Source organism: Mya arenaria, chromosome 9 (assembly GCF_026914265.1).
Source record: "Mya arenaria isolate MELC-2E11 chromosome 9, ASM2691426v1".
NCBI lineage: Eukaryota > Metazoa > Mollusca > Bivalvia > Myida > Myidae > Mya > Mya arenaria.
Genome location: NC_069130.1, coordinates 32,750,317 through 32,773,107, shown reverse-complemented (window position 1 = coordinate 32,773,107; position 22,791 = coordinate 32,750,317). Strand labels below are relative to the sequence as shown.

The 22,791-nt window shown below is 35.5% G+C and overlaps 2 protein-coding genes across 4 annotated transcripts; one reads left to right on the top strand and one right to left on the bottom strand.

Annotated features, from left to right (window-relative positions):
* Window positions 1-45: 45 nt before the first annotated feature.
* On the top strand, window positions 46-21,787 carry LOC128202738 (uncharacterized). Of its 3 annotated transcripts, XM_052903826.1 has the most exons (8): window positions 46-378; window positions 1,651-1,757; window positions 1,972-2,083; window positions 2,748-2,886; window positions 9,545-9,682; window positions 10,203-10,346; window positions 20,581-20,685; window positions 21,461-21,787. In XM_052903826.1, the coding sequence occupies exons 1-8, from the start codon at window positions 262-264 to the stop codon at window positions 21,694-21,696; spliced, it is 1,098 nt and encodes a 365-aa protein (XP_052759786.1). In that variant the 5' UTR covers window positions 46-261; the 3' UTR covers window positions 21,697-21,787. The 3 variants fall into 3 exon arrangements, with proteins under 3 accessions (XP_052759786.1, XP_052759785.1, XP_052759787.1); XM_052903825.1 differs by lacking the exons at window positions 46-378; window positions 1,651-1,757; window positions 1,972-2,083; window positions 2,748-2,886 and adding an exon at window positions 4,154-5,030; XM_052903827.1 differs by lacking the exons at window positions 46-378; window positions 1,651-1,757; window positions 1,972-2,083; ... (1 more) ...; window positions 20,581-20,685; window positions 21,461-21,787 and adding exons at window positions 4,155-5,030; window positions 12,654-18,180.
* On the bottom strand, window positions 11,705-18,820 carry LOC128202737 (uncharacterized). The gene is made up of 3 exons (XM_052903824.1): window positions 14,748-18,820; window positions 12,899-13,061; window positions 11,705-11,850 (listed from the first exon to the last, which is right to left on the bottom strand). The coding sequence occupies exon 1, from the start codon at window positions 18,810-18,812 to the stop codon at window positions 17,652-17,654; it is 1,161 nt and encodes a 386-aa protein (XP_052759784.1). The 5' UTR covers window positions 18,813-18,820; the 3' UTR covers window positions 11,705-11,850; window positions 12,899-13,061; window positions 14,748-17,651.
* Window positions 21,788-22,791: the final 1,004 nt, after the last annotated feature.

Sequence of the window (22,791 nt, the reverse complement as noted above, 5' to 3'; positions counted from 1 at the left end):
TTCTCGAATACATATTTCATTATGGTAGTGTTGAATATTCTTACCAACAACAATTTGACAATTATACTTAAATCGCTAAATGTATATCATTTTATGATAATAACTAATTTATTTTTCGTTGCAGTTTATTTTCAAGGCGATGCGTTACGTTATCAGTCGGATTAAGTGTGTTATCAGTTTTTTTCTGCGACGTAAACTTACTTTAGTTTGTAAACAATACCTATCTGTATAGCTTACGCGTAATTTGGGGAGTGCGGTAAAATGGACGGTGATATCGAACCAGTGGTTGTTGATCTTGGTACGTGGATGTGCAAGGCTGGATACGCAGGGGATAAAACTGCACAGGCGTATGAACGGACACTAGTTGCCAAAGCACAGGTGCGTGTGGTCGTTTTAGTTGTTGGTCCATGGTGTAAATTAATAAATAACTATTCCGAGAAATGTCAAAGTCTCTGGTCTGATCTATCGAGCTGAGTAATATATATACAAAATTTAAAGAAAAACTTCCACTTACCAGGTAAAAGTTGGTACCAGAATCGGTTTTTTTTTCATTCTAAATCCGCCATTTTGTTTGCCATGAAACAATTTTCTCACTTAATGTTTGCATGAAACGAAATTACGTCCTCCCCCTAGTATAATTACGTGTTTGACTTTATGGATGTCACTTCCAGTGACGGATCCGTGGGCTATTGGTTTAGTGGTAGAAACACTCTACACACCCAAAATGTAACTGATATATCTATGAGACCGTCAAAAGAATATCGATTTAGTTATTAAGACGGCATTTGACGAAAACGACCGCCAAATATATGGTTATGTTACATGATTCTTTAACATTCATGTTAATGACATTGCAGATAGCCAATTAATTAGTACTAGTGTAACGTGTGAGACCAAATAAACACCAACAGATCCCATCAGGGAAAAGCATGCTCGACCGTGAAGTGGTCCACTGGTCTTTATAAACACTAACTTCTAACAGATACCGGGTTTTGCTAATTTGCATATTACTAACCAAGTTTACATACGTATTACGAACGTACTTCCGTTTTATACGGAATACTATTATGAACGAACATCCGCCGCCTACAGCGGACCGTTACACTAGGCTTTATCATGAAGAATTTTGAACTTTCGCGGCCCTTCGTTAGATCTTGCGTTGGCAATGTGTCAGCCAATAAGATAGTATTCTAAGACAGATGACCTGACGTACTTCGCTCACTACGCCAATTCTTAATCATTAAAATGTTACTTCATGTCATCTAACAACTACTAAAATCTACGCATATATTTTTCATTGATTGATTATAACAGCACACGTCCAGCGAATCTATTGGTGTACACAGGAGTGCAATGCTAGCTAATTACTGTTCGGAAATTTAACGTTTTCAAAAAGTAAATTTCCTAAGCTATAGTAAAAGTACACCGGCAGATGTGATGAAGCCGATCCGTTTAAAAACAAAAGTAACAGCGCGAGTTAAACATTATAGGCCTGCGGCCTCGCTACGCTTGCTCCAGATTCTGTAGATCGCCAAAATAAACTCTTAACATATACGTAGTGGTAATTATAATACATTCCAAAGGTAATATCAATAATTAAGTGTTATAATTGTCAGTGATTTTAAACAACTATATTTCACCCTGTCACAGCCTGATCAGCTATGTTTTGGGACCGCTGCCTTGCAATCCGGTGAAGAACATGAACTGTCATGTCCTATGTCTAGAGGAGCGGTGACCGACTGGGAGCATATGGAAAGGTATGCTACTTGTGCACATATTTAACTTGAACTGCATAAGGAATTGAAATGAATTTAAGGAAGAATGCGACACGGATTCACTGGAAAACTTCTCTCTATTTGTATTCATGTACCGCCTTTAAAAAGTACATTGTAGTTAAATCACCGCGAACTTTATGACATGGGCTGTTTGTTGTATAATATTCGTACAACGTAAGTGTTTGTCACCTTTCAGATTTTTGAACTACGTCTTTAGTAAGGAGTTACGGAGTGGTATCGCGGACTGTTCCATGCTTGTGACGGAGGTTCCAAACAATGAACAGAGCAACAGACATAGTCTTGTTGAGGCAAGTGCTCCTTTGAAAATGTTTATAAAATAGGTAGTGAGACCCTGATTGTACATGTGGGCTTCTTTTTGTGTATCGCGTATAAGAATGACAAGTACGATAGCACGAGTAAAGTGATTTGTGCGAGTATGGGCGAGCCTACACGCTTTAACTTAACTGAAAATTTTACATGTACATGTACATTACTACGCCACCCTTGATATATAACTTTTGGAGCCAACTCAGTAAGATATATTGCGATAGTACTCGGAACGAAACAAATATCCTCTGTTTAATTTACTGCTTAACTGTGACAAGAATCAGCGGCAAAAGTGTATATTATATTATGTTTAATTCTTACGTCAGCCCGTCTCTATATTCCAATCTGACTTAAGAGCAGGATCGTACTTGATAATGGCTCAGCGTATAAATTGGTATATGATTTCAAGTAGATTGATCTCTATTCTGTCCATACATGTTACACAAAGTGTATTATATTCTAGGACTAGAACAAATATAATTGCGTGGCAAAATGTCATGAATTTATACATTATCAAAATGCTTTGCTACGCTTGTAAAAGTATATACTTATATTGCTCACAAATATTGTTCGTATTTTCGAATGTTTTGGCATGTTTATATGTTGCTGATCAATGTTTTAATTGACAACGCATGATTATTCCAGCTCATGTTTGAAAAGTTTAACATCCCTGCTCTGTATCTTGCGATTCCGGCGTGTCTGGCTTTATACAGCAGTGGTCGCCTCACAGGTGCGGTTTTGGACATTGGAGGGTCGGTCACGCATGCTGTGGCCATCAAAAACGGTAATAATTGGATCGAAAATTCCAGCACGGGTCATGGCCGTCCTTTCCAGTCTGTTAAAAACAGAACAGAATAGTTTTTTATTCACATAAATAAATTGTGACATAAAATGCATTTAAACAAATCAAACTACATAAAAGACATAAGGTAATAGCACATACAATGTAGTCAGGATGGTTCTTATATGAAATACATTGTAAGTTTACCCCATTTCAAAAAGGTAAAGGAACTAGAGTATGTTCACTTTACAAATGATATTGATTCACATAAATAAATTGTGACATAAAATGCATTTAAACAAATCAAACTACAAGACATAAGGTAATCGCACATAGTCAGGATGGTTCTTATATGAAATATATTATAAGTTTACCCAAGGTAAACAAGGTAAAGGAAATAGAGTATGTTCACTTTACAAATGATATTGATTTTATTATGTTTTTATAATAAGTTCAAAACATAGTAAATATGTATTGACATAATGGAAAAAGTGGTAAGAATCTTAGATAAACTATCTGACTGCTATCTGGCTGCATTAAATGCAAATGAACGTGCATTTGAAGCTTCGCATACATATTATTTTGACATTATTCGCGTCATCGATAGAAATAGCGACTGACTCACGAACTTCCCTCAATTCTGCATAGTAAGATCGTCAAAATATCCCACGAATATTTACTTTGTTAAAAATGGCCGCGATACGTCCACAGGCATCTGAATCATTGTTTGTCCCTAAAATATTGTTTAAAACCATTTTGGGTACATACAATGAGATAAACAACACATCTGAAGATATTTAGTGTCTTTGATATACAAAAAAGTTTCTTCTGTGTTTTCAGATGTGTTGTTTATCTCACTGTATGTACCCAAAATGGTTTTAAACAATATTTTAGTGACAAACAATTAATGATTCAGATGCCTGTGGATACGTCTACAGGAAATGACGATTAGCGTATACTCGTAAAATAAGTACCATTGTGGTTGTTGTTTTTATGCTGTGACATTTAATTTCGTATTAGCAATTAGTTAATTTTGCTTAAACACAAAATATTTCGTTCTTATTTTGCCCAATAAAGTTAATTCTGTAACTTTTGACTTCGTTTCGCTGTAGTAGCCTCTCTTGACTTCATTACACAAAACTACGTAACACATTCGAATTCATACGCGCATTTGACAGATGGTGGTAAATTTAAATCAAATTGAAAGCGAAAAATAAAAAGGAATAATTAAATAGGCAGGTATATAATAAATGAAATATTACGATAAAACGCTTTTCTGGTGACCTGCATCACGTCTCGTTCGGTGAGTAAACATATATCCGTCGAGACAGTGTTTAATACGTATAAAAAACACCGATGAGCTATGCTGTGCAAGAGCCATTGTCACGGCGAAAGCTAGAATAGATAAACACGAAAAATGGGAGAGTATACGTAAGGGTTCCAGCATACAAGGATTACTGGCCGCATAACTACACAGTGATGCCAGCGTGTCAAGAGAAGCCTGTGGAATTGAGGAAGTCAAGAAGTTCCAGGCCGTGTTAACAAATTACCAACTGTACGTGATTTCAAAAACCATTCCAATGGTATAATTTACAAGGGACCTGACTCGGACAACAAGATATTCTTGTATCACCATGACCAACATTATGACATCATCACGAGTATGCCAGCATTTCTAGGAAGGAGCTATTTTTGTACAGAATGTCAAAAAGGATACGATCACAAGGAGAAACATAAATGTAACAATGTGTGTCATTCCTGTTATAAAATACACGAGTCTAGCAAGGATGACTGGATTCACTGCGCTTACTGTAATCGATTTTTTAAGGGACAAGAGTGTTATACTTTACACAAAAATCAAACTGCCAAGGGAAATTTGACCTGCAAAACCTACCATCGCTGTGTACATTGTTCTAAACTATTAACAGATCCATGTGTAAAGGAAAACATAAATGCGGTGGAAAATACTGTGGCACATGTAAAGACTGTTGAAAAGGAACATCAGTGTTATATGAAGCCAGAAGAGAAAATTGAAGAATCAGATGAACAAGAAGAAGACAATAAACAAACATATATATTTTTCGATTTTGAGTGTACCCAAGAAGACATTGTGGAATGCGAAAGCGGTTTTAAAATTGGGGAAAACGGTAAGTGTATTCATTGTAAAAAGACAACATGTGACTCTTTTGAACACATGCCAAATCTATGTTAGCTCATAAAGTGTGTTCGGAGTGAAAACGTGTCCAGCACAAGTGTATGTAATTTGTGTGGCCAGAATGAATTCGTGTTTTCAGGTGTTGATACAATTGATGCTTTTTGTGACTGGTTGTTTTCAGAAGATATTATATTATTATATTTAAAATATTTGTACACAAATGGAATATTACCAAGTGTAATTCCCAATGGGGCTAAAATAATGTCATTGTTTGAGCCTAATAGCAACGTCAAGATGATCGATTCTCTAAACTTTCTGCCAATGGCATTGTCCAAACTCCCAAAGATGTTTGGCTTTTCTGAGTTAGCCCAGGGATATTTTCCACACCTTTACAATAAGAAGGAACATCAGACTATTGTCTTGGACCATTTACCTGACTTGACCTATTACAACCTAGATGCTATGAAAACTGACGATAGAGCCTTATTCTTACAATGGTATAACGAAAACAAACACAATACTTTCAATTTTCAATATGAACTTCTCAAGTACTGTACATCAGACGTAGACATATTACGACGGAGTGCCTTGAGTTTTAGGCAGGATTTTATACATATTACCGGCGTGGATCCTTTTGAAAAAAGTATTACTATTGCTTCGGCTTGTCAGCGTGTTTTCCGGACTAATTTTCTGCAGCAGGACACTATAGGTTTGATTCCATCGCACGGTTACAATCCTGAACAAGTTCAATCTATAAAAGCTCTCCAGTGGCTTAAATACCAATCACATACAATGGATGTACGTATTCAACACGCTCGAAACGGTGGAGAGAAAGTCATTGGACCATACAAAGTGGACGGGTATTATGAGGCAAATGGTCAGAACGTGGTTCTTGAATTTCATGGCGATTTTTGGCATGGAAATCCAAAAATGTATGCCAGTTCTACACTCCATCCTGTCAGTAAATTAACCATGGGTGATCTCTATCAAAAGACACTAGACAAACAAATATATCTAGAGGACAGAGGTTACGTGTACCAATCTATCTGGGAATCTGAATTTGAACAGCAAATGAAAAACAATCAGGAAATGGCTGCTTTTGTACACGACCTAGAACACGTAACGCAGTTACAACCGAGGGATGCTTTTTCGGAGGAAGAACAGAAGCCTTTACCTTGTTTAAGGAACGAAGTCGGGGTGAAACACTCAACTACTATGACGTCACTTCACTGTACCCGTTTATCAATAAAACGGGGAAAATACCATTAGGTCATCCTACCATAATCACTGAAGATTTCAAAGGTATCGACACCTACGAAGGTCTCATAAAATGTAAGGTCCTACCCCCCAGAGGACTCTTTGTTCCCGTATTACCTTGTAAAATGAATGGGAAGTTAATGTTTGCTTTATGTAGGACATGTACCGATACGCAACTACAAGATCCATGTACACACACAGACAGTGAGCGTTGTTTTATTGGTACATGGGTTACTGATGAATTGAAAAAGTCTGTTGAAAAGGGGTATCGTGTACTCAATGTATACGAAGTATATATATGGCATTTTGATCAGATATCCCAATATGACGCTGAAACGAAAACCGGTGGTCTATTCACACAGTACGTTAATACATTCCTGAATATTAAACAGGAAGCCAGTGGTTGCCCTGACTGGTGTAAAACAGAGGACGATAAACAGAAGTACACCCAGTTATATTATGATAAAGAAGGTATTCTGTTGGACTATAACAACATAAAAAAGAATCCCGGAATGCGTGCTCTGGCCAAACTCATGTTGAATTCGTTCTGGGGAAAATTTGGTCAAAGGCCCAACATGTCTCAGGTTGAATACATCGACGACCCTTCCATATACTTTGACAGCTAACTTCAGACCGAGAGGATGTGACGGGCGTGAACTTTGTATCTGAGGACATGGTAGAAATAAGATGGAACTATAAGGAAAAGTTCATTGAAATATCAGAGAAAACAAATGTCGTCATAGCTGCCTATACTACGGCGCAGGCACGTTTAAAACTATATTCCTACCTTGATCGGCTTGGTTCTCGTGCCCTGTACGCGTATACGGATTCAATCGTCTTTTCGACAAATCCATGAGAATGGGTACCTAGCCTGGGTGATTAATTAGGTGACTTGACTGACGAGACACCTGGGAATTCAATAAAGGTGTTTGTAACGGGAGGCCCTAAAAATTATGCCTTCCAGTTGGTTAGCCCTGACAAGGACGGAAAGACAACACACTGTAAAGTTCGTGGTATAACTCTCAACCATAAGAACTGTCTGGATATTAATTTTAATACAATAAAGAGAATGGTGACGGAGGACAAAGACGATATAGTTACAGTAACTGACCAATTTAAAATTGTCCGCGATCGAGATGCCGCCCGTCTATTAACTACAACTCAAAAGAAAGATTATAGACCGGTGTTCGATAAAAGAGTAATCAAAGATGGATACATGTCATACCCCTACGGTTATTGAATCGACTTTGCTTTGTTGTGCTCTATAATGTGTTATGTATGAAATAATATAATACTATTTTCATGCGAACATGTGAATGTTGTAAATCTGTAAATAAAAATAAAAAACTTATCTATTGTTCATATTATTACATCATATATCTCTAAATCAACGATAAGTTGCGTTCTTGTAACAAAGCAGTATCTGGTTAAGAATCGAATGACAAACTGAACGGGGGGCTCTGACGGACACATGCTAAACCCCACGAGTTCTCGAAATAATATTACGTATGCAGACTACCACTATAGGTGTGCGCGGTCTTTAAGTCCCCTTGTACCTATACTCTTAAAAAAGTGATTCCTAAATATATAAAGGCAGCTATATATTACATATATTGGTTTATGCAGGTAGAACAATGACTCCTCAAAGTAAAATTGCGTTTTTAAATCTTATATATAATAAAAATGTAATCGACTCCTCAAGACAAAATGGCGGCTATTTATTAAATATATAGTAAAAAAAATGACTCCTCAAGACAAAATGGCGGCTTTCTATTGAATATATAGTAAAAAAAAATGACTCCTCAAGACAAAATGGCGGCTTTCTATTGAATATATAGTAAAAAAAATGACTCCTCAAGACAAAATGACGGCTTTCTATTGAATATATAGTAAAAAAAGTACCTAGGGTACCGCCCTCTACTACTAGTACTGTATCAAATAATTACCTTTAAATGACAACCTTTATAAATGTTGGGAAATGTTTTTGGAAAGAACTTTAAAAAAAAGTCTGAAACTATTCAAAATCGTGTCACAGAAGGTATGAATGAGTGACTCTCTACAAATAGTGCTTACTTCAAGTTGATCAGTTAGAAAAGGCAGACAGCCCTTTTTACATCGATGTATGTACTAGATAAAATCTTGTCTGAAACATCTGTTCCAATTTCAAAATAGTTTCACAGGAACTGTCCTGTTTTGCAAACATATTGTAGTTCTGTCCTTGGATGACCTTGGTCATGACCTTTTGACCGATTGTTTTTAGCTCAAACATTGTCAATTGGACAATGTGTAGTTTGGCAAACTCGTTAAAGTGTGAGTTGATGATGTTAAACGTGACCTTTTGACCAACTTACAAGCATTGAAGAATTGACCCAGTCTTAATTTTGAAGACATTGACTTAAAAGAGAAACCAGTTGATACAATTGCAAGAAAGGAAGAAAATTATCCAAAAACTGCATAAAATTGATATCGTTGTGAACAACGCATTGAAACTTACTGGTGTATCACATCGCTTACGATACGGGTATCTGTTGCAGTGTTTGCGTATTTTCCAAATTCGGAATTTACTGGGGTTGTTTACCACGTAAATTCCAGTCAATTTAAAGTTAGCGTCGGTATACGTATGTATCTGTACGAGTCACGTGACTTTTGCATTCAATAGGAAACTATCATGCGCTAAATTTAAACGGGTAAACTAAGCTGATACAGCGGCAAAATATTAAAAAAAAATATTGTATTTTATTAAATATTTATTGTAAAATCATGTATTATCTGTCTTACATTAGCTTGTATTGACAGTTTTCGGCTAGTCTTGAGAAAATACTGCATTTGCCGATTTTTTTACCATCTGGTAGCTTGTCCCTTTAATTTGGCCCCCGCTAACAATTTTGCGTCGTAAAGTATAAAGCATATTAGTTATGATAGTGCTAAACAAGCTATGCAACTACGACCGGCGAATCTTCCATTATGCCCATTTGAAAATCCTTAATTTCATCATGTCGTTCCCTGGTAGCAATAGGCTTTATTTGTGTTGTCAACTGGTAAAACAATAACTCATTGCTGGAGAAAAAGCTTCAGTTTCACAATATCATTTGGAATAATTTGAAGCAATCTAGACATTTAAAAGATATAAAAGATACTCAGTTGAGTGATTTAGACCCACGATGGTCCTCGGTAACGAAAACTTATTTTGATTGCCATTTTTCGCATATTCCAAAAGATTGCCCGCATTTACATCATGATTAATTTCAGGTAAAATCTGTAGTACCTTTGACGATGCAAATAACACCACGGCTATGCAGAGAATCAATGTTGGTGGACATGATGTCACGGAAACTCTGGCACGAACTGTGGATGCGAGATGTGGAACCTCATATTCATCTTCGTTGAGTATGCCAACTAGCTGTGTGCCATTTCTAAATGCCCATTAGTTTTTCCCGGGCCGTAACATATAAGCAACCGAGACTGTTTTATAATATATATATATATATATATATATATATATATATATATATATATATATATATATATATATATATATATATATATATATATATATATATATATATATAGTTAAATTGGCAAGTGTCAAGAATACATTAACTTTTTTCAACATATCAATGTTCATTTGCATACGGGTGACGTCCATATGCATGTTCTTAAGAACCAAGATATCATTTTTGTCAACAGTTTTCAGTATAATGTAGTTAAGAATTTATAAGCATTCAAGAAGCCCAATTCAACTTGGTCCCCTCTCCCTTCTATAAATTGTGTATATCTGGTTAATAGGAGGTACATTATCGTCACAGTCGTCGTGTTGGTGATACCGTTGTACCAAAAAGGCATAACAGCATTCTCCTCACTATTGTACGATGTGTAGTCATAGGCTTTTGGTTAATCAATGTTGCAGGACGCCTGTTACAAATGGAATACTTGAAAGAGAGAGTTTGCATATATGGAGAGAGTACACAACACACGCTACCTGATGGCACAGCTGTAGAGGTGGACGAAGAAATAAGAAATATTTGTGCAATGTCACATTATCATTGCCAAGGTAAATCCCCTTTTGTTAACATTTATGAATAGAACAGAACATGTTTATTTTCAGACTCGTTCTGTGCATTTTATGTGTTTTACCTGTGTGTACTGATAATTTACTTGACGTTATTATATTGGCTAGTGTATTTTTATTCCGCGGCGCAGAAAAGAAATAATCATTCATTTTAATGGTTAAGATTACGCGTGAATTACAGCGAATTACAATGTCATGTCGGCGACAATCGAAAGTTGTTATCTATGTCGCTCTTGTATAACATCCGGAATTTATCGTTTGAAATGCTGTAAAAGTCTAGTAAACTCTGACAAATCAAGTGAGTTAAACACTTTGCTCAAATCATTAGAAATGCCCCCCCCCCCCCCCAAATACAAATAATGTTTAATTGTTTAAAGATTTCATTGAACTCTGTTCAGTAATATTTTACCGTCTAGTGGGTCCGGACTCACTACAAATCACGGGGATCTCGGCTCTCTGCGTTTGTGGTCGATTTATAACTTCATTTTTTGTAAACAGATTTATGAAAGATTTTGATTTCATGTGACAATATTCAAATACGAATTAAGCATTTACCATCCTTCTTTTTCAGTACAAAAATGTGCAATCTTTTGTAGATCATAATGAATAAAAAACATTACGAGGTCGTCCCAGTAATGTTCTGTACTTTAAACAAACTAAGGTAATTCTAATAAGCTTAGTATCAACAATTTGTTGGTTTCTAAACGAAAAGTGCAATAAAATTCATTGTTCGGTGCTTTTTCCAACTTTTTACACCAACATCAATCAATTTTATAACATTTTCACAAAGCCGCGACATTTACAATCGACCGACTCACATTAAATAAAACGAACGCCTTGATGGTTTAACTTTTTATTATCGGCTAATTAAGTACGAACACCAAAAAAGTTAGAGTTTATTTTGGCGATCTCCAGAAAAGAGCGCGTGCTTTCTCGGCCTGTGGCTTCGCTGCGCTAGCTCCATTCTGTAGATTGTCAAAATGTACTCTAACATATAATAAGAGAGTAATTTTGACGATCTACAGAAAATAGAGCGTGCGTACTTCCCCAAAAATTAACTCTTAACATTTATGTGTTGCCCTCGGCTGCAACCACAGGGAATGACCATATTTCTATCTTGCCAGTTTAGAATAACTGTGAATTTTGTTATCAACACATCTCTTCTGGTACAATACTACACACTTGAATTTTAGTTTATTTCAAAGCTTGCTGAAATAAATCCCTCAATATTGCTTATCCTTGGTAGTGAATAATGAAAGGCAGGTAAAGGAAATCTTTGTTAGTGAGTAGATTAAGGATAACACTGCCTAACAATACCGATACATGTATAACACAATGGCGGCTGTTTTTTTGTTTTATTTCAGTTTAAATAACAAAAGCTTTCATTTACAAACAAAACAATAAAGTTGTCATTGGCTTAGCCAACGTATCGATGTGAATAACAAGTGCGTCAATGATGGATTGGTGGCTTTGGTTTGAAATATACCTGAAACAGAGTAATTAATCACTGTATTACGGAAAACATCTCCGACCTCATAGGTTTGTTTTATAGAAAAACAAGCTTATAACAGTAGAAAAATATATTTAATACAAGGTTTTGTTCCTAGCCATGTAGAGTCAGTAGCCTCAACACTCATGATGATATGAATATGCCTTAATACAGTTAATATTGATACAATGCTCAGCCGAGTGTCATCTGTTATAGCTGTTTTCGTCATTTTGATAAATATAAATGATTGTTTACATAGAAAGTTAAATCTAGTGTTTAACAGACGATTAAGTCACCTTTCATGCAACTTCAAAGTACATGTAGTATGGTAAAATGACATCCATTGCCAAAGCATAATGGAGTACAAAGCGACATACACCATGGCATTTAAATAATAATTAAATTGCCCTCTTCTTTCTTATTTCTTATTGACATTATTTTTTTTATTTTCAAATTTCTCTTCATACTCTGACATTAGTGCAACGCCAGGTTGCAAAATCATTGGCCTTGACGTTATACAATATTTATCACAATACGTAAACAGACATGGCAAGACATTGCAATAGTTCCAAAGAAGATATATATGCCTTATATATATATATATTTCCATGCTTATACACACTTTTGACCAATTAGTTCATAATATGCTATAAAAAATCCCTTCAGGAACATTTCAACAAAACACGAATGTTTTTAAAGTTTTCGATCCCTTTTTTGATATTGGTTTCAGTGGTACTTTCAACTAAAGGGTTCACACGTTAAGCCACACCATATGTCATCCCTTTCTTCTTTTATTGCAGAATACGGTAAAACCCAATATTCCACATTGATGATGATATCAGATTTGATTGGTAGATGTTTATATAGCCAAAATAAAGTTCGCAATTATAGACGGGTTGGTGATCTTCAGCAAGTGATGTATTCGTACAGCTTTAGCTTAAATGCTGCACATTGTTCCAATATTAATTGTTACTCGTCTATTGTGTAAGCGGACAATGCGTGTATATACTACAAAAAATAATAATAGTAGGAATAATGAACGTACCTCTGTTAATACCGTCCAAAGGTCCTACAGCATGCCTTCATGTTGAACCTCTCTACTGCAACCTTTCCACACACGTTCGGCCACAGGTACTTAAAGGCGTACTCGTCGTAAAACGGGCGCCGGTGGTGACATTGCCGCGCGCAATGGTATTCGTAACATATTCCTACAAAACACATTAGATTGTCGTTATAAGTCATGGTACAAAAATCGTTTTCTATTCAAATGTTGAGGTCTGGACTTAAACGAGCATTCCCGTTCATTGTCAAATCGGATATAGTTTGTGTGTGTGTGTGTTGTACATGACAGAGAAGTCATATGCTTCCAGAAACTGTAATGCCAATAAACTACATAGTAAAGAATTGCATGAATTTTGTTGTACAATAGATAAGTTAAAATCCACGTTTGTTTTCGTTTTATTATTTTACAAGTTCCAGAGTCGGCTTGGTTTTCCATGGTTATATAAGTCAAGGTCAATCTCAGAGCCTGTAAGGTAATGTCGTAACGTCATTCAGCCGGGAGTTTTCGCCAAACTAATTTTACAATGCTTGCAGTGGTATTGAAATACATCGGGGTTTTTCAAACTCAATTGTTTTTGTTGGGATTTTCTCTGAAAATGGGAAATAACAGAGACTAATTTGGGGAATCAGGGAACGTCGCGGATACAGGCTACGCCAAAGCATGGTAAAAATGCTCCTGCTAATACTTGACTTATAGCCATTAATAATACCTTACTACAACTTCTAACATTTACACCAATAAATACACCACTAAAAGTACTGAATATTCGAATACCAATGTTACCATTCGTTTGCATCTCTGATAGACACAAACACCAACTGAAAAGCATTGCGTGACACATATGGTCAGTAAAAATAATGTTTCATTATTGCTTTGTTATGGTTGTAAATTACGTTAGTATCTTAATATTACTAACACGTTAGCTAACATGGGTGTTCAAAAGAGCGTGAAAATAACGTTTAACAAACCACAATTTATCTTCGTCGAATGGGGCATATTCAAGTATATTGATTGAGACAAAACTTATCAATTGTGAGATAACGCAAAACACTGAGATCAGTATGTTAACACTGAGATCAGTATGTTAACACTGAGATCAGTAAGTAAACACTGAGACCAGCATGTAAGCACTGAGATCAGTAAGTAAACACTGAGACCAGCATGTAAGCACTGAGATCAGTAAGTAAACACTGAGATCAGTTTATTAACACTGAGATCAGTAAGTAAACACTGAGATCAGATTATTAACACTAAGATCAGTATGTAAACACGGCGATCAGTATGTAAACACGGAAATCAGTATGTAAACACGGAGATCAGTATGTAAACACGGAAATCAGTATGTAAACACGGAGATCAGTATGTAAACATTGAGATCAGTACACAAGCTGTTCAACTACTTCAGTTAGTGTCGCAGATGTCATTACGTTAATTATTGAGCATTGATTATTGACAATTGATGAGGTAAATGGTAAGTCCCATTCTAATGGCAAGGCTTGCTACCGGTCCCAGCATTCACGTTCACGTTAACAATAGTTTGTACTCGCAATATTCATAATAAACGTTGAACGTTTGTTAGTTGTGAGCGTTTCTCAAATGCTAGTATTCTCAGTATTTAACAGTTAAGCATGTTGAAAGAAACACTCCAATAAATAGCAATCACAAACTACACAAAACTCATTAATTCATACCTGTAAACACATTTTCTATTTCTTTTAGGTTAAATAGCAAACTGCTTTAAGTTGATATTTGCTTACGTTATGTAAAAATATCCCGACTATAGAAAGCCTAACCGATGTGTGTTTTGAGAATTTGTATTCAATCGAATTACCTTCAACAGATGTGATGGATACAGCCAGGAGAGTACAAACGAAAAGTGCGACGAGAAGTTTAGATGCCATTGTCCTGCACTTAATCACTTAGTTTTTAACGTGATAATACAAATGTCCTTGTTTAGACTAGACACCGTTGTCTTTATATAATATTGTTGCGATAATAATTAACAATCTGCGCATGCGCATATGTTAATTTTCCAACGTACGTATTTTACGTATACGTTATACTATGTGAGTTCCATTGACGTTTCCTTGTTCGGTTGCTAATGCGTTCATCGTGTTTAACGTCTCATTGGTGTATACACTTATGACACTGTCATCTATAAACCACAGATTACCGTTTGTGTAAACGTGAATATTGTTTGACGAGCGATGACAGAGCAAGGCCTACTGATTCATTTGTGAAAATCTAATCGTTAATTTATGGGCTCTGGAACAACGTAGTAGTCAGTTATCAGTAATCAGTAGTTCGTAGAGTAAAATTTTGTCATTAAAACAGATGTAAATCGAAATATCCTTTGATGTTAACATTTATTCTTTAAAGGGACTTAGTCTAAGACACCAGATGATACATTTGCAAGAAAAAAATTGTCACAAGATTACATAATATTTTTATAGTTGTGTATTACGGATTAAAATTACTTACCGATAAATCAGATTGCTTGCGACACAAGTTATTATCGCAATTGTTTGCGTATTTTTCAAATTTGAATTTTGATTGGTTTGTCTACCACATCAATTTCAGTAAATTTAAAAATAGCGTCAGTAGTTATATCAGTAATAATCACGTTACTTTCACACGCATAATATAACCTGGGCGACTTAGCTGTGACAGCGACGAATTGTACTTGACAAACTAAAACTGCATGAAAAGATCAAAAACGCATATCGTGGACATATTACAGACAGACTCGTTTGTAAACAGTAAACAGACATTCTTATCCATGCTATTTATGTACATTACGCCATTCTTATCCATGCTATTTATGTACATTACGCCATTCTTATCCATGCTATTTATATACATTACGCCATTCTTACCCATGCTATTTGTGTACATTACGCCATTCTTATCCATGCTATTTATGTACATTACGCCATTCTTATCCATGCTATTTATATACATTACGCCATTCTTACCCATGCTATTTGTGTACATTACGCCATTCTTATCCATGCTATTTATGTACATTACGCCATTCTTATCCATGCTATTTATATACATTACGCCATTCTTACCCATGCTATTTGTGTACATTACGCCATTCTTATCCATGCTATTTATGTACATTACGCCATTCTTATCCATGCTATTTATATACATTACGCCATTCTTACCCATGCTATTTGTGTACATTACGCCATTTTTATCCATGTTATTTGTGTACATTACGCCATTCTTATCCATGTTATTTGTGTACATTATGCCATTATTATCCATGTTATTTATGTACATTACATCAGTCTAATATATGTCATTTGTGTACATCACAACATCTTAATCTTTGTCATTTGTGTTCATCACAACATTCTTATCTTCGTCATTTGTTTACATCACAACATTCTTATCCTTGTCATTTGTGTACATTACAACATTCTTATCTTTGTCATTTGTGTACATCACAACATTCTCATCTTTGTCATTTGTGTACATCACAACATTCTTATCTTTGTCATTTGTGTACATCACAACATTCTTATCTTTGTCATTTGTGTACATCACAACATTCTTATCTTTGTCATCTGTGTACATTACAACATTCTTATCTTTGTCATTTGTGTACATTACAACATTCTTATCTATGTCTATGCTATAAGTGTACACTACACCATTCTACAATTTTAGATCTGACAAAAAGTGTGTACTGCATCATACTCGCCCAGCCTGTAGGTGTACATTACAAACACCATTCTACCATTCTCGTTCAGACTATAAGTGTATGTAACAGCATTTTCGTTCAGACTATAGGTGTACAGTACACATTGTTCTACCATACTTTACCAAACTATAAGTATAATTATGTAATACCATTTTCGTCCAGACTATTGTTGTGCATTACACCATCCGTAACCAATCTCGTCCAGACTATATGTCCAGTTTTCCATTTCTGACCATACTTGAGTTTTACATTACACCATTTTTGTCAAGGCTACTGGTGTACATTACACCATTCTCGTCCAGGCTATATGTCCATTTCTCCATTTCCGTCCAAACATAACACCATTTTTGTCCAGGCTATTGGTATATATTACACCATTCGCGTCCAGATTACATGTGTACATTATACCATTCTCCTCCAAACGATAGATGTACATTCTCCTTCAAACGATAGGTGTACATTGTACCATTCTCGTCCATACTATATGGGTACATAACACCATTCTCGTCCATACTGTATGTGTACAAAACACCATTCAAGTCCATACTATATGTGTACATAACACCATTCTCGTCCATACTATATGTGTACATAACATCATTCTCGTCCAAACTATATGCGTACATAACACCATTCTCGTTCATACTATATGTGTACATAACACCATTCTCGTCCATACTATATGTGTACATAACACCATTCTAGTCCATACTATATGTGTACATAACACCATTCTCGTCCATACTATATGTGTACATAACACCATTCTCGTCCATACTGTATGTGTACATAACACCATTCTCGTCCATACTATATGTGTACATAACACCATTCTCGTCCATACTATATGTGTACAAAACACCATTCTTCTCCATACTATATGTGTACGAACACCATTCTCGTACATACTATATGTGAACATAACACCATTCTCGTCCATACTATATGTGAACATAACACCATTCCCATTCATATTATATGTGTACATTACACCATTCTCGTCCATACTATACGTGTACATTACACCATTCTCGTCCATACTATATGTGACATTACACCATTCTCGTCCATACTATATGTGTACATAACACCATTCTCGTCCATACTATAGGTGTGAATAACACCATTATCGTCCATACTATATGTGTTCATAACACCATTCTCGTCTATGTTATAGGTGTACATAACACCATTCTCGTTCATATTATATGTGTACATAACACCATTCTCGTTCATACTATATGTGAACATAACACCATTATCGTCCATACTATATGTGAACATTACACCATTATCGTCCATGCTATATGTGAACATTACACTATTCTCGTTCATACTATATGTGTACATAACACCATTCCTATCCATATTATATGTGTACATTACACCATTCTTGTCCATACTATACGTGTACATTACACCATTCTTGTCCATACTATAGGTGTGCATTACACCATTCTCGTCCATACTATATGTGTACATAACACCATTCTCGTCCATACTATAGGTGTACATAACACCATTCTCGACCATACTATATACATGTATGTACATAACACCATTATTGTCCATACTATATGTGTACATAGCACCATTATCGTCCATACTATATGTGTACATTACACCATTCTCGTCCATACTATACGTGTACATTACACCATTACCGTCCATACTAAAGGTGTACATAACACAATTCTCGTCCATACTATAGGTGTACATAACACCATTATCGTCCATACTATATGTGTACATAACACCATTCTCGTCCATGTTATATGTGTACATAACACCATTATCGTCCATACTATATGTGTACATTACACCATTCTCGTCCATACTATACGTGTACATTACACCATTATCGTCCATACTATATGTGTACATTACACCATTCCCGTCCATTATATAGGTGTACATAACACCATTATCGTCCATACTATATGTGTACATAACACCATTCTCGTTCATACTGTATGTGAACATAACGCCATTATCGTCCATACTATATATGTACATTACACCATTCCCGTCCATTATATAGGTGTACATAACACCATTATCGTCCATACTATATGTGTACATAACACCATTCTCGTTCATACTGTATGTGAACATAACGCCATTATCGTCCATACTATATGTGAACATTACACCATTATCGTCCATGCTATATGTGAACATTACACCATTCTCGTTCATACTATATGTGTACATAACACCATTCTTGTCCATATTGTACGTGTACATTACACCATTCTCGTCCATACTATATGTGTACATAACACCATTCTCGTTCATACTATATGAGTACAAAACACCATTCTCGTCCATACTATATGTGAACATTACACCATTATCGTCCATACTATATGTGAACATTACACCATTATCGTCCATACTATATGTGAACATTACACCATTCTCGTCCATACTATATGTGAACATTACACCATTATCGTCCAAACTATATGCGTTCATAACACCATTCTCGTCCATGCTATATGAGTACATTACACCATTCTCGTCCGTACTATAGCTGTACACCACACCATTTTTGTCCATACTATAGGTCTACATAACACCATTCTCGTTCATATTATGTGTGTACATAACACCATTCTCGTTCATACTATATGTGTACATTACACCATTCTCGTCCATACTATATGTGTACATATCACCATTCTCGTCCATACTATTTGTGTACATTACACCATTCTCGTCAATACTATATGTGTACATAACACCATTCTCATCCGCACTCTAGGTGTACATTACACCACTCTCGTCCGTACTATAGGTGTACATTACACCATTCTCGTCCATACTATAGGTGTACATTACACCATTCTCGTCCACAATAAAGGTGTACATTACACCATTCTCATTCATACTATATTTGTGCATAACACCATTCTCGTCCATACTATAGGTGTACATAACACCATTCTCGTCCATACTATATGTGTACATTACACCATTCTCGTCCATACTTTATGTGTACATTACACCATTTTCGTGCGTACCTTAATCTTTTGTTACACCATTCTTGTCCATACTATATGTGTACATTATACCATTCTCGTCCATACTCTAGGTGTACATGACACCATTCTCGTCCACCCTATAGGTGTACATTACGCCATTCTCGTCCATATTATTGGTGTTCATTACGCCATTCTCGTCCATACTATTGGTGTACATTACACAATTCTCGTCCGTACTATTGGCGTACAGGTAGATGTTCGATTCAAACTTGTAAATGATAAAAGGCGAACTGTAAACAACTAACCCTGAACTTATTTATTGATTGTCGTTCTCTTCAGATTCCTTCTTATATTGAAAACAAAATTTATTGAACGGTCGCTTTTTTAGAGATAAGTTTGGTGTGTACGTTTACCTTGCGACGCAACAAGACTTTTCATGGGCGTCGCGTTATCGGTCTCGTAAGGTGTGTACTTAGTGTACACATGGGGGTGTTAGCCTGTTTGGAGCATAGAACAGAACAATGTTATAACAAACGGTCAAGGACCTATGAACGTGGTCGAATGGCATGCACAATTACGATTTTAATTGTTAACCAGGTTATATTCACAATGATAGAGTACCTTCGTTAAAATTGAATAATGTTTAGCCAGTTTTGATAAACAAAACTATACCAACAAGGCTTGATATTGGACCTGCGTTGTCTATCTGTTCATGATGGATTCAATGAATGTTATAAACGTTTTGATACTCCTACGATTTGATATTACACTTCAATCGTATTACGACCGCTTTCGAAAATCACCAGTATTAAACGTTGTAAAATACGCATACATTTGTTTGTTCAGGGTTATCGTGTGACTAGTAAATATTTTCATTAGTTTAACAAGTATTCATACTTATAACTTTGGTTCGTATTTATGAATGTATGTATAAGTTATTTATTTCATATATAAATATGCAGGTATAAAATCAATTCTATATGACGTCATCAGCGCGTGTGACCATGACGTTCGACCAGAACTGTTAAAAAATGTCATCGTTTCCGGTGGAGCAAGCATGCCACTCGGTATGTCTTAAAACAAATACTATCTTACGTTTATATAGCTAGTTGTATGCGTATTCTTGCTGAGTCCTCAGTTTGTTCATTTTTATTTAAAATTAAAGGGACTAGACACCAGACGATGCTATTGCAAAAAAAAAAAGAATATTGTCAAAAACTACTATCGTTAAGAACAACGCATTGAATCTTACTTACTAATGTATCAATCGCTTTCGCAGTTTTTGCGTATTTTGCCATTTTTAAATTTACTTGGTTTGTCTACCATGTAAATCCCATTAGGTTTAACAATAGTGTCGGTATATGTATCTGTAGTAATCACGTGACTTTCACATGCTAAATATACACACTATAAACTGGGAAACCATTATTCGCTACTTTTAAACGGGCGAACTCAGCTGAACAGCGACAAAACATTATTTTAATCATGTAAAAATATGTATTATCGGCCTCATACTAGCTCGTGCTGATAATTCTTGGCTTGTTTTAAGGAAATTCTGTAGTTGTCGATTTGGGGACCATCTGGTGACTAGTCCCTTTAAATCGTTGCTCGATAAAGAAATTGCGTCGTTAAATATAGCTCATATAAGTTATGAAAGCGTTTAAATAGCCATTTATCTATGACCCTCGAATCTTCCGCTATGCCCATTTGTAAAGCCTTGATTTCAACATGTTGTTTCCTGGTAGCAATAGGCTTTATTTAATAGATTGTTCATATACATGAATTAAAATTTCGATTCCACTTGCAAACAGATGAAAAATGATGAAACCGTTTTAATTACAGGTGTTGTCGATACAATAACATCATCGCTACGACGAAGCGTCACTTCTGGCACCGGCATTACTGTTGTAGCGCCACCGGAACGCAAGAAATCCACTTGGCTTGGTGGCTCAGTCCTAGCTAGTTTGAGTACTTTTCCAGAGTTTTGTAAATCAAGACGAGATTACCAGGAACATGGTGTTTCTTACTTTGACAGTTTTTGTGATGGAGAAATATTGGACAAACATGTTGATACATAACACGATTACATGTTTATTTTCAGATTCAATCTGGACATTTTATGTGTTTTACCTGTGTATACTGATAATTTACTTGCCTTTATTATTATGACTAGTGAATTTTTATACCGCGGCACAGAGAAAAACTCTCATGCATTTTAATGGTTAAGAAAACGCATGAGTTACAGCTAATTGTTAAGGTTTTGCATTCGAATTGCATGTACTTATATGTAGTGGTGAAACGATTATCGAGTACAATCGATAAACCGGCGCTGACAATGTCATGTTGGCGAAAATCGAAAGTGGTTGTGTAAAATCGATGTCGCTCGTGTATAACTTCCTGTATTTAGACGCGGCGTCTATAGGGATACATGTTTGCAATAGTCAATGGGGAAGTGTATACGGATAAGTTTTAATTATGAAAAAAATATTTGTTAATGATATCAACTCTTATTCAACTTTACTTAAAATTTGTTTTGACGCGTGTAAAACTTCCAAAACGTCATATAAAATGAATAAGCCTAATGTTTAAAAAAGGAAATTAAAAAAAGTTATTCTTTGTGTTTTTGTATTGAGTGGTCGCCGGTCATACGAGTTCGTTATTTTAGAAATTTACTTTCTGTGAAAACGATTTATATACACGCTGTGGTAGTAAATAAGCATGTGAGAATTTACTGGCATATTGTGAATAATAGTTCAAATTATGCATTTGATAACAAATATAAGTGCCTTAACACGACATTAATTGACTTTTTTAAATTTAAGTGATATAAAATGGAAGTACAAAGCTAATTCTCACGATTTTACTAACAAATATAAGTCGCAATAACGAAATTAACACAAATTAAATTTAACTGATATAAAATGAAAGTTCAAAGCGGTATTCACACGATTTAAAACAAACATTAATGAATAAAAGTAGGCCGAAAAGGATCAGCCCGAAATGATACCCGACACCAATAATTTTATCGGTGATAATGCAAGGTACCAGTCTAAATAATTTACCCATGCCGGAGACGACCGAGTAACTACGATCTAGAAAGTTGATTAAACCGTCATAGTTCGGCTATGTCCGTGTTATTTAGAATGTTAACAATTGTTGGCGCCGCACTGAAG

Coding starts and splice junctions, on each gene's coding strand:
- LOC128202737 (XM_052903824.1), bottom strand. CDS start 18,812: ATGTTCACATATAGCATGGACGATAATGGTGTAATGTTCACATATAGT.
- LOC128202738 (XM_052903825.1), top strand. CDS start 4,547: ATGCCAGCATTTCTAGGAAGGAGCTATTTTTGTACAGAATGTCAAAAA. Junction 9,683..10,202: donor CTCATATTCATCTTCGTTGA/GTATGCCAACTA, acceptor TCAATGTTGCAG/GACGCCTGTTACAAATGGAA. Junction 10,347..20,580: donor GTCACATTATCATTGCCAAG/GTAAATCCCCTT, acceptor ATAAATATGCAG/GTATAAAATCAATTCTATAT.